At 42.5% G+C, this 12,612-nt stretch overlaps 1 protein-coding gene across 2 annotated transcripts in view; it reads right to left on the bottom strand.

Moving 5' to 3' along the window:
- Nucleotides 1-12,612, bottom strand: part of MIB1 (mindbomb E3 ubiquitin protein ligase 1) — a 331,151-nt gene that overhangs the window by 226,298 nt on the left and 92,241 nt on the right. For both annotated transcript variants that reach the window (XM_029591112.1, XM_029591111.1), the window contains exon 8: nucleotides 9,442-9,586. In XM_029591112.1, the coding sequence (XP_029446972.1) occupies nucleotides 9,442-9,586 (145 nt within the window). The remainder of the gene's footprint in view (nucleotides 1-9,441; nucleotides 9,587-12,612) is intronic.

The following is a 12,612-nucleotide window of genomic DNA, read 5'->3' as shown; positions in this document are numbered from 1 at the left end:
ACATGCTGTCTCATGCTGTCTCTGCAAACATTCACTCTCAAACACAATCTCTCAACTCGTCTCATACACGCACACAAACACACACCCTCTACAGACCCTCAGCCTCTCTCACCTCTGGGCCACCTCGTCGCGGGTCGCCGCAGGATGGGCTCTGCAGCGGCCCTGATCTTCTCGGGCCGCGGCGGCCCTGCTACCGGGCTTCTTCCTCTTCTCAGGCCGCTGCGACTTGGGTGGGATTCGCGGCGGCCCGTAAGCTCAAGTGCTGCTCCTCTTCTGCACGCGCTGATGCTTCTCTCCTTCCTGCCCACGCGGCTCCGGCAACGTTTACTTCCGGGCCGCACAGGCAGGAAGGAGGAGGGGCATCAGCGCGTTTAAATGCGATCCCTATCTGCCTGTCGTTGCGCCGCATGAGCCTCTCTGCACCCGGGGGCATGGGGGGGGGGGGGAGAGATACTAAACTAATTTTAAAGGGTCGGCGCAGCCGCTAAAAAAAAAAAAATAAAGGATCGGCACAGCCAAAAAAAAAAAAATCCCGATAGTCCATGAAATGCTGCGCGTGTCAGCAAACACGTCTCGGCGTGTCACCTCTGACACGCGTGTCATAGGTTAGCCATCACTGTACTAAGCCCTTGTCTTAGCTGCATCTTGCTGGCAATAAAAAGTCTATCTTTGCGGATCAGTTGTCTGGGCCTCTTTACTGACTTTTGGATACGGTTACAGGTCCACCACAGAGAATATTGGCAGGTTGATGTCGGTGCAGTGCTATATATCTGTGACATCAACTTTTATTCCATCTCCATTCTACTGGTAGAGGTGCATAACCCACTCATAAAAAGGAAAGTTTTTATTATGAGTCTTTGCCACTACACCAAGCTTATTTTCACATTCTCTCTTTGCCTGCCTTATTAATGTTTTGCATCTAACTTGACAATGCTTATGCTTTTTCTTAGTTTCCTATTCAACATATAAATATTTTTGCGGCTTCCAGTTCTCTGGACTGGACTCTCGTCATATTTTATTTCATAACATCTACAAAAAACTACCACCATAGTTGTGCTTTAACTCACTAATATATGTTGGTAATATTTATACCATTTCACGAGCCCCAATGTAAAACTAAATATGCATTCACTTCACTCACTAATAATTGAATTCACAGTAGGAACTACGAGGATTCAATAAAATTTTCATCCAGAATACTTAGGGACCTTAGTTTTCAGTTATTTTATTTTGCCTGGGAATTTCAATATTAGAACAAAAAACAAATCAGATGAAAAATTGCTTTTTCATTGTTTTTTCTCCTGTATGTCAGTTTTTCCACTGACTTTTGTTGTTATAACACTGAAACTCCTAAGCATAACATAAAAACTGAAAACAAAGGTTAAGAATTCCCAATCCCACCCAAGGTAGACCGTTTCACTCATGCATTAACTCCAGGAATAACTAATACTGGATATACCATACAAAAAAATTATATACATAGTATATTAAAAGCAGATAAGGATCATAATTGCCCACCTGGTCTGCACAATTTAATTCTTGATGCATTTTTTTTTTTTGGCTCTAGTTGATCTGTCTTCCCTGCCCTCCTTCACAATTAAGGGATCATTTGTGCCTATCCTGGGATTCCTGAATTCTTATACTGTTTTGGTCTCCACCGCTTTCACTAGAAACCTGTTTCATGTATCCACAACCCTTTTTCTGTGAAGAACATTTTTCTAATGAGCTTTATATTATGTCTTCTTGTTCTAGAATTCCTTTCTACTGGAAGTTTTACTTCTTTCAGATATTTGAATGTCTATTATAACCCATCTATCCTCTCCTCTAGGATATACATATTTAGGTCCCTGGGTCTCATAAGAATTTATCATTTATTTTTTCTGGTACAGACACTAAACCATTTTGAAAGCTCTTTTTTGAACCACCTCCAACTTGTTTATCTTTTAAGAGGTACAGCATGCAGAACTGGACACAATAACTCAAGTGATATCTTACTAACTGTCATGTACCACCTTACTGCTATCCCTATTACCAACGCAAGATTAACCCTGTGGAAACTCAGAGGGTTCTACCAAGCACTGGCCAGGCCTACCTGTACCTGTACAAGTGCCTCTACACTGCCCACCAACTGGGTTCCTGCTTGAGGTTGAGCAACTACCCTGCCTGGAAGCTATCCCCTGAAATCCCACACAATCCAAGGGTAACAGTTCTTAGAAATGCACTTACAAACCAAATTGAAAAAAATGTTGAAATTGTTAATCAATTGCATAAACAGAGCTAACAAGCTAAAAAGTTTACCAATAAACCCTGGGAATAGTGAACAGATTTTAATCTGAAAACAGCTAATAGGTAAAATAAATATTCATACAGTTAACACTATCTAGACAAGTTTCACTGTACCTAGCCAGAGGTTCAGGTTAGGCTGCCCCCACAAGAATGTGTAGAGCTGAGACAGGGCCTTAGCAGATATGGTGTTGTGTCCGTCTGTTCCAGACACCCTCTCTCCGCCCTCCTTACCTCTTTGGCGCCTTCCTCTTTGTCCGCGGGAAGATTGGCTGCCGCAGCATCCTTCTGCCGAGGTCTTCCGGCGTCCCTGAACCAGCTAGACGCTGCAACCCGCAATGTTTCCTGGTAGCCTAGGGGCGTGCGTGCAGCGCGGCCCCAACTGAAGTACTGGCGATGGCGCGAACCTCAGGGGCATTCCCCGAAGATGACGTCACCCGCGACGGATTTATAAGGTCTTAGAATTTGCTAATAGATTGAGTTAGCAAGGAATGACTATGAACTCGCTTCAACTTTCCAAGCTACTCTGCCTCCTCGTAGTTAGCAAGGGTTACTCTACCTAAGCTACTCTGCCTCCTCGGACTTACTAGGGGTACCCGCTCCTCGGGGGCCTCGTTCTCTTCTTTGTTTTTCAGGTGACAGTCTGGAACCGGTACTCGCTCCGAGGGCCCTCATTTACAGACTTACTTGGTACTCTCTTCTGCCTGGAAGTCATCACTGCCAACTACATCAGTGAGTTACCATCTCTCTCTCACAGCTTTCCCTGGAACCAGGTACTCGCTCCTCAAAGGCTTATACATTCCAGCTCCTGGGCTTCTATGAGACATTGTGTGAGTGTTACCATCTGGTTCAGTACATGAACGCTGCATACCCTGCCTACTCATTATATTTCAGTTTCTCTACAGCTCAGCCTCCAGGGATCGCTGTTCCAATATCTGACTGACTACAGCCCAGCCAGGCATTCCAGCTCACTACTGCCACCTCTGGTGGCTCAGTATACTGTCTAATAAAAGAACTAGTGTGTGTCTGTCTCCATACTCTGAGCCTGACCGGTGGTCCCACTCGGGATCTTCCCCCGGGGGCGTGGACATCTGCCACCGGTCCAAGGATCCACCCACAACTCTCCTAAACTACAACAGATTGCTAATCCCAAGCAGACTTATCTCCGAACTGAACATATGGTTCCTCTGCACTCCCAACCAAGAACCAAGACTGAGAACCACTCCTATCAGACGTATTGCACTATACTGCTCTAATTTACACTGTATTGTACTGTATTGCACTGCTTCTTACACCCTCCCGTGCCAACCTCTACCTGTGAACTTGGTTCCCGCCCCCTCCTACTACACCACTGCTCCCCTGCCCTCCTATTTGACCCTTTAAGGCTTTCTTCGAGTCACCTCTTCCACCATGCCCCCCTTCACCTACCCCGATCCCACTACTTTCCCCATCCCCAGTATTCACGCCCCCATGCGCAGACCACTACCCTTTCCCCTTTACAACCCCCCAGCCCAAATCCCTCAGCCCCATTCTTGTCTCCCCTTTAACACAACTACTCGGCCTCACTACATTATCCCTCATGCTCTTCAATGCTCACTCCCTCAACAATAAAACCCACATCCTTGAGTACCTCATACATGACCACAAACTAGACATCTGTGCAGTCACTGAGACTTAGCTCAAGTGCACTGACGCTGTCATCCTGAACCAGCTCCCCACCTCCTCCCATGACATTTTCTCCATCCCCAGACCCAAAAAGAAAGGGGGTGGTATTCTCCTTATCTCTTAAAAAAAAAAAAAAAAAAAAAAAACACCCTTAAACTTAGGTCCTTGAATATTAACCCTCCTCCTAAACTTGAAGTTGGGATTTTCCGATCCTCTGACCTCCAAATCTGCCTTATCTATGCCCCCCCTGGCCTCCTAGAACAAAACCCCTCCCCACTCATTGAACTTGTATCCAATAACAAACTGTGAAAAGCCTGCCATTCTACTGGGAGATTTTAATCTCCATGTAGATTCCACCCCCCTCTCTCCTTCCTGTGAAACCATCCTTACTGCCCTTCAAGCCTTAGGCTTCACCCAAACCATCTCAGCCCCCACGCACAAAATGGGACACACTCTAGATCTCATTTTCACCAATTCTTGCATTCAGATCCCATCTCCACCATCTTGTACCCCCGTACCGTGGTCTGACCATGCTCTCATTGAGACCCGCATCACCATAAACACACCTAACCCCCACAACCCCCCTCACAGCAACACTTCCTTCTCATACCGCAAAGCTTGTACAACTGAGGAGCTCTCCACAGCCCTGTCCGACTCCCTGACCAACCTTGACCTCTCCTCTCCTGACACTGCCCTCACCTCCTGGGTCAGTACCACTCAAGACATAGCCGACAAAATCTGCCCCCTCATCATTCGTCAAACACGCACCCCTCAATCCAACAATAAACCCTGGTACACCACAGATCTGCACAACTTGAAACCCAACCTTAGACTCAAAGAAAGAGCATGGCGTAAAGACCCCACCCCTCAGCGCTCCACCTCCTATAAATCTCTCTTGCACGCATACCGCCTAGCCATACAAAATACCAAACGTGACTACTACTCCTCCAAAATCCACCAATACACCTTCAACCCCAAAGCCCTCTTCTCCTATGTAGCAGCCCTCACAAACCCCGTTTCCCCCAACACTGTTGAAAGATGCCAGCACGAAATGCTAAGAACTTGCCTGTTTCTTCCACAATAAAATAGCTAACATACTCCTCCGATTCCCCCCCACAACCATCCAAACTCCCCACAATCCACCATAATCCCTCCTCAGAACTTACCACTCCTAAGGAAATTGAGGCTATCCTTAAAAAATCCAAGCCCGCATCCCATCCTGCTGATACTATACCCACAAAAAACCTCATCTCCATCCCTAACATCATTGCCTCACCCCTAGCTGACCTTAACAACTGCTCCCTCTCTACAGGTTCCATCCCTGACCCTTTTAAACATGTGATAGTCAAACCCCTGCTCAAGAAGCCCTCTCTAGACCCCAAAGACCCAACTACCGACCCATTTCCAATCTCCCATTCATCTCTAAAATCATGGAGAAAGTAGTTAACACGCAGCTCATGGCATTCCTTGAGGACTACAACATACTCCAACTCAGCGCAGTTTGGTTTTTGTAAAAATTTGAGTACCGAAACCCTCCTTCTATCCCTTACAGACCTCCTCCTCACTGGCCTCGACCAAGGTCATAGTTTCCTTATTGCCTTCCTTGACATTTCTGCCGCTTTCGACACGATAAGCCATGACCTCCTCATTGCCCGCCTAATCAACATCGGCATCTCTGGCACCGCACTCCTATGGTTCAAATCTTATCTAACTAACAGATGCTTCTCTGTTAAACTTGGCTCCTCAGAATCATCACGCTTCTCCCTCTCCCAAGGTGTACCCCAAGGCTCCTCCCTTTCCTCCACTCTATTTAACATATACCTTCTCCCCCTCTGTCATCACCTCACTGATCTTGGAATCAAATTCTATATTTACGCTGATGACGTCCAAATCATTATCCCCATCCACAACTCACTACCGACCACACTAATCTTTTGGGAGAAATGCCTTTCCTCTATCAACACATTACTCACATCCATGCAACTTGCCCTCAACTCTGCTAAAACTGAGCTACTCCTCATATATAACCACCAAACCTTTAAGCTGACCACACCCACTGACTCTGACCATGTCTCTCCTCTCGCAACCCTCTGTACGGAACTTAGGCGTCCTAATCGATCCCCATCTGAACCTCAAAAACCACATCACTTCTGTTATTAAGGGAGGTTTTTACAAGCTCATGGTCCTAAAAAAACTCAAGCCCCTTCTCCACACCCACGACCTCAAAACTGTTATCCAAGCCACATTAACATCTAAGCTAGATTACTGCAACTCCCTGTATCTTGGCCTCCCCTCCTCATCTATCAGACCTCTCCAGATACTGCAAAATGCCACAGCAAGGATCATTAGTAATGCACGCAAATCAGATCATATCACCCACATCCTTAAAAACCTTCACTGGCTCCCCATCCCCTCCTGCATCTTGTTCAAAACCCTCACCATTATACACAAAGTTATCTACAACCACAACTCCTCTTGGCTTAATGAACCCCTCCAACCCATACAATCCTCCCGCCCTACCAGAACAATTCATAAATGTATCCTGCTTGTCCCCTCTCTTAAGAAAGCCCGCCCCTCAGCCACAAGGAATCGTGCCTTCTCAATTGCTGGCCCCACGCTCTGGAATGATCTACCGCCCATATCTTCGCATGGAACCCTGCCCTTTCAAATTCAGAAAACAGCTAAAAATGTGGCTCTTTCATCAAGCCTTCCCGGACTAACATCCTTGACACCTTGGTTTTCCTCATGACCCCCCGGTAACCCACTTAATCCCTGTATATTTTTGTATAATTTTTTCACGACCCACCGGACTCCTGTTTTAATTGTATATTTTGTATTCTTGCACCTTAACTAACCTTTGTTACTGTTCCTATCTCCTCTCTCCTTCCTCTCTATGTTTGGGGTCAGCCCTTTCCGACCCCAGTTCTTAGTTCTCCCCCTGTTATTTGTATTTTCTACCTATTATTATGCAAACCGATATGATGTGTACTTTAATGTCGGTATAGAAAAGTTGTTAAATAAATAAAATAGTTAATTCTAGGCTAGTCCCCACTAAAGCTGGTACTGTACAATCAGTGACAGCCTAGGGCACTGACTTCTTGACAAAAGAAAGGCAGAATGTTGAAACATTACACCTTGATGTGGAAACTGATAGTATATGCATTTTAGGGCCTCACTTTGGGGTATATATGGCAGGCTAACTTGTTTGGTCCTAGCTGTCAGAAACTGCAGAGCACAAGAGATGCTAGGCTGCCACCTGCCTGGATTGCAAAGGAAAGGATATATTACTGGGGAAACAAAAATGTCTCAGTGCAAAATAAATCTCAATAGGCACAAAGATCCTCATATCAGCACACCAACACTTTGTGCAGACACATCCTCACTTCCTTTTTTGTACTAGATAGGTCTCTCCCAATGCACAAGTCCAGCTTTGAGAATTTTATAGATGCACTCTTCTGCTAATGGCACGGCATCTACACCACTGCCATACGTACTCTTGCAACTATCCATGGTCCTTCTCTCATCCCTTCTTCAGTCAATACTTAAGTATTTAGCATTTCTGCTTTTTTTGTCACCTTCCCTACACTGCTCCTTTTCTCCTCTCAGTCTAACATTCTATGCCCTGCCTCCTTTTACTAACATACTTGAAAGTCTTGTCACCTTGTTTAACCTCCTTACCTATCTTTTTCTCCACTCGTGCTTTAACTAGCTATTTTTCTGCTTCCCTTAGCTTTTCTAAACAATCTTCCTTTCCCCCTTCTGACATCGCTCATACCTTTAAATGCTTGTCTTTTTGCTCTGACTTTTTCAGCCATCTCATTTAAGGACAATACTACGGTAGTCTATCCTCTTATTTCCTAATACAATGATTAATTGCTTTTTCTATAGCTCCTTTTAGTTAAGCCCACAATTCTTCACAAAGATTTCTACACTCCGCCAATATCTCCTTAAGGAACTCCACTGTTGTAACAAAGCTCTTATTTCTGTGTTGCACCACACCCCCAAATTCCCACCCCTACACACAAAACCACACCATTTGATGAATCACTTGAGCTCAGGCAACCACCCACCTGGACATTAGAAACTTTCCACATTTGTGAGTACCAGATCCAGTATCACCCATCTCTCATTGGTTCCATTACCTATTGTATGAAGACAGCCCCCCTTAAAAGGGATTCCAGGATCTCTCTACTTCTGATTCAGCAGATGGAATGCTCCAATACAAGAGGGAACAACTCCAGGATAACCTTAAAGAATATGCATGAAATAGATTTGCATACAATTGAGACAGTGTTTGTGCAACTCTCTTATATGCATATTCATTACAGATATCCTGAAAACCAAACCAGTTGGTGGCCCTCGAGGACTGGAGTTGCTCAACTTTGAAGGACTTAAGCTGCCCATTCCTGCTCCACATGTTTGGCAGATTAAAATCTCCAAACAGCAACACCTCCCTTTTACAGACCTTAGCAAGGACAGACCAAAATAATATACAAGTTACAAACTGAATTTGCAAGCTTAGATATGTGAAGTATCAGCAAATGATCTGCAAATAATTTGCCTATACATTTTCTACTACTGAAACTTGAGCTAGTGTAGAGGTGGGCAATTCCGGTCCTTGAGGGCCACCAATTGGTTGGATTTTTGGGATATTCCTTATGAATATACATAACATATTTGCATACAATAAGGCAGTGTGCACGCAAACTTATCTCATATATATTCATTGTGGAAATCCTGAAAACCTAGCTGGGTTATAGCTCTCAAGGACTGAGTTTGGCGACCCCTGACCTAGCCATGTTGGTTTTCAGGATATCTATAATGAATATGCATGATAGTGCATGCAAATCTATCCATGCATATTCATTACGGATATCCTGAAAACCACCATGGCTATAGGCTCATCTAGGACCAGACTGTAGTTCACTGCTCTACAGCTTCCGTTTGCCCCAATATATTTAATGTCTTTATACAATTTTAGAAAAAGTGTGCACTTACTATCATATTAGTTTTAAAAATTTCTGACTCCATCCTTGTTACTGATGTTAAATTCTTGCCTTGCAAGAATCAGTGAGGAATGTATGGGACTCTGATAAGTGTGAATCCATAGCGCACAATTTTATTCAGTAGTTGCCATGATTACAAATCTAAAGAGGAGCTTTCAAATATTCAACATACTAACCTCTTCACATCGATCAAAAAAGAGGGATCTTACTGATTTATTTTAATTGTAAACAATTATCCCAAAAATAATTTTTTCTAATACCACTGAATTTAAGAGGAAAAAAAGGTCTTCTTTCACAGCAGCTCAACCCAGGGATAGTGAATTTTGCAACATCATAGTACAATGTTTTATTCCACTATAATGTTAATGCTCCAAGATAGTCAACAGTGCTATTAGATATATATATATATATATATATATATATATATATATAATGATATTTTCATTATTACTACAGTTATTGTGGAAGAAGGAAAGAACAAACATACCACCAGAAGCATTGCTTATTGCCGACCCTGCTGATGCCACTTTGGAGACAGCTGCTGGATTGTATGTCCAAGAGGTCCCACAAACCTCTACTTTCAGATCACTGTCTGAATAAATCTGTTGCACTCGACCAACTTTACCCAAAGTCTGCAATATAACAAAAGAAGAAACAAAACATATTAAACACTGAAATCTGATTAATATTTTTTCTCTCTTTTAAATCCTGTTCTATTAACTTTCCCACCAGTCTGGCCTTCAGAGTTGTTTCCTCTTTCTGGAAAATTGAAGACCAACATTGGATCCAGGTGTCAAGCTATCTGAAGCCACATGGCCTGGATCTCCCAAGTTCTCCTTCATCAGGAAAGAAAAATTCCAACACCTGAAACTGAAAATACTAAATACATGACTAAAATACTGTATATGCACATCTTGTGGAAACACTGGAAAATAAAGCAATTCAAAATCTACTTCACCGTGTCGAACTAGTAATTTGTAACCTATCATTAAAATCATCCATTGTGCCTGAAGACTGGAGGGTGGCCAATGTAACCCCAATACTTAAAAAAGGCTCCATGTGTGATCCAGGAAACTATAGACCAGTGAGCCTGACTTCAATGCCAGGAAAAATTGTGGAAACTATTCTAAAGAACAAAATCACAAAACATATAGACAGCCATGGTTTAATGGGACGCAGCCAGCAGGGATATACCCAAGGCAAGTCTTGCCTCACAAATCTGCTACAGTTTTTTGAATGGGTTAATAAACATGTGGATAAAGGTGAACTGGTAGATGTGGTGTATTTGGGTTTTCAGAAGGCATCTGACAAAATCCCATATGGGATAGGAGGTGAACTTTTAAGGATTGCAAACCGATTAAAAGGCAGGAAACACAGCAGGATTAAATGATCAGTTTTCTTAGTGGAAAAAGTTAAACAGTGGAGTGCCTCAGGGATCTTTACTTGGACTGGTGCTTTTTAATATATTTATAAATGATCTAGAAAGGAGTACAGCAAGTGAACTGATCAAATTTGCAGATGACAAAATTATGCAGAGTGGTTAATCACAAGCGGATTGTGATAAATTGCAGGAGGACCTTGCGAGACTGGAAGATTGGGCATCCAAATGGCAGAGGAAATTTAATGTGGACAAGTGCAAGGTAATGCATATAGGTAAAAATAACCCATGCTATAGTTACACGGAGTTAGTTTCTATGTTAGGAGTTGCCACCAAGGAAGAAGACCTAGGAGTCATAGTGGATAATACATTGAAATAGTTAGCTTAGTGAGCCGTAGTAGTCAAAAAAGCAAAAAGAATTGAGAGAAGTAAGCTACAAATCATATTCTAATTTGTTCTCCTCAGTCTGAACCTCAGAGATATAACAAAGTAGTACATTATTGGGTATGAAAGGGTGCAACTTATCTTACCCTTCTTCCAAATGCTACATTAAGGACACTCATTTACTGATTCTCCTGTGCTTCAAAAATAAGTGCAATGAACTTCAAGCTGTCATTTTGCAAATCTGATGCTACAGCCTTACCTGTAACAGATGTAGATATTGCTCAAATCAAATTTGCCTTTCATAAATTCTAGAACTTCCTTATGTATGGCTTTGAATGCCTAAAATATAAAATGTTATCTATCTACAAACATAAGGATCTAGAGACCAGTATACCTTTCTTACTTGCAACATTATGGGCAGGGGTCTAAGGGGCAGACAAGAACTGGAATAAATCAGGATGAGATAGGAACAGGAGCTGGTCACAGAAGCTGGGAAAAGAAATTACGGTTAATCACTGTTATAGCAGCAGGAAGCTCAGGCCAATGATGAATTTCTGTAACTTCGGTCAATACTGACTAGCTCCAACTCACAGTTGGTAGGTTTAATGCAAAACTGCAAGGAAAAGAGGTTAACTAGTTGGATGGCATTTATTTATTTATTTATTTATTTATTTTTAATTTTTATATACCGAAGTTCTTGTAGGGACTACAAATCACTCCGGTTTACATAAAACGAAGAACTGCTCAACAGAGAGCGGAGCTTTACATGGAACAGTAGAACATATGGAACAGTATAACTGGTTGACAATTTAACAAAGAGCTAAATAAAGAAATAATATTTTAACTGGTAATAAATATTAATAAGTAAAGAAATATAATATATTATATAAGCAGTATAACTATTTAACTTAGCAATAAATATAAATATAAGCAATGCCAAATATAAATATGAAATAAAGTAAATTTTTGAGCTCAAAGATAATTGTCCAGTTGTAGATATTTTAAAATTAGTACTGGATACAGTGACCATAATTAGGGTAATTAGGATACTTAGTAATTAGGGAGTCTGTCACTTAAGCGTCTGGGAAAGCTTGTTGGAAGAGAAAAGTCTTCAGTCTTTTTTTGAATTCTTGATGACTGGGTTCTAGTCTAAGATCTGGGGGAAGCGTGTTCCACTGGTGTGGGCCTGCTGAAGATAGCGCTAGTTTGCTCAATGATGATTTTATTTGTGGAGCAAGCAGTGTTCCTCTGTATGCGCTTCTGATTGGTCTGGAGGAAGTGTGTAGTTGTAGTTGCGAGCTTAATGTGATGGGGGCTAGTTTGTTTGTCGCTTTATGGATGATAGTGAGTACCTTATAGAGTATCCTTTGTTTAATGGGTAGCCAATGTAAGTTCCGGAGGATTGGGGTGATATGATCTTTTTTGTTAGTGCTAGTTAGAATTCTAGCCGCTGAATTCTGAACCATCTGTAATGGTTTGATAGTGTTGGCGGGTATACCTAGTAGCAGGGAATTGCAATAGTCTAGCTTGGAAAGAATGATGGATTGTAGTACTAGCCTGAAGTCGGAGAAGTGAAGGAGGGGTTTAAGTTTTTTGAGGACTTGCAGTTTGTAAAAGCAGTCCTTTGTGGTATTGTTTACGAACTTTTTTAGGTTTAGATGATTATCATGCCATGCTCCAAGGTCTCTGACGTCAGATGAGAATGAGTTGTGTGTGTTTGGTAGAGAAAGGCTGGAAGAGATTGTGCGTGGATCCTGGGAGACAATGAGCATTTCGGTTTTATTAGCATTCACTACTAAGTTGAGGCTTGAGAGTAGGTTTTTGATGGGCTGTAGGCATTCGTTCCAGTGCGTGATGGTTTTTTGAAGGGATTCTGTAATCGGAAGGAGGATTTGT

Source organism: Rhinatrema bivittatum, chromosome 2 (assembly GCF_901001135.1).
Source record: "Rhinatrema bivittatum chromosome 2, aRhiBiv1.1, whole genome shotgun sequence".
Taxonomy (NCBI): Eukaryota; Metazoa; Chordata; class Amphibia; order Gymnophiona; family Rhinatrematidae; genus Rhinatrema; species Rhinatrema bivittatum.
Note: the sequence above shows the minus strand (reverse complement) of the source record. Positions and strands in the feature narration are given on the sequence as shown.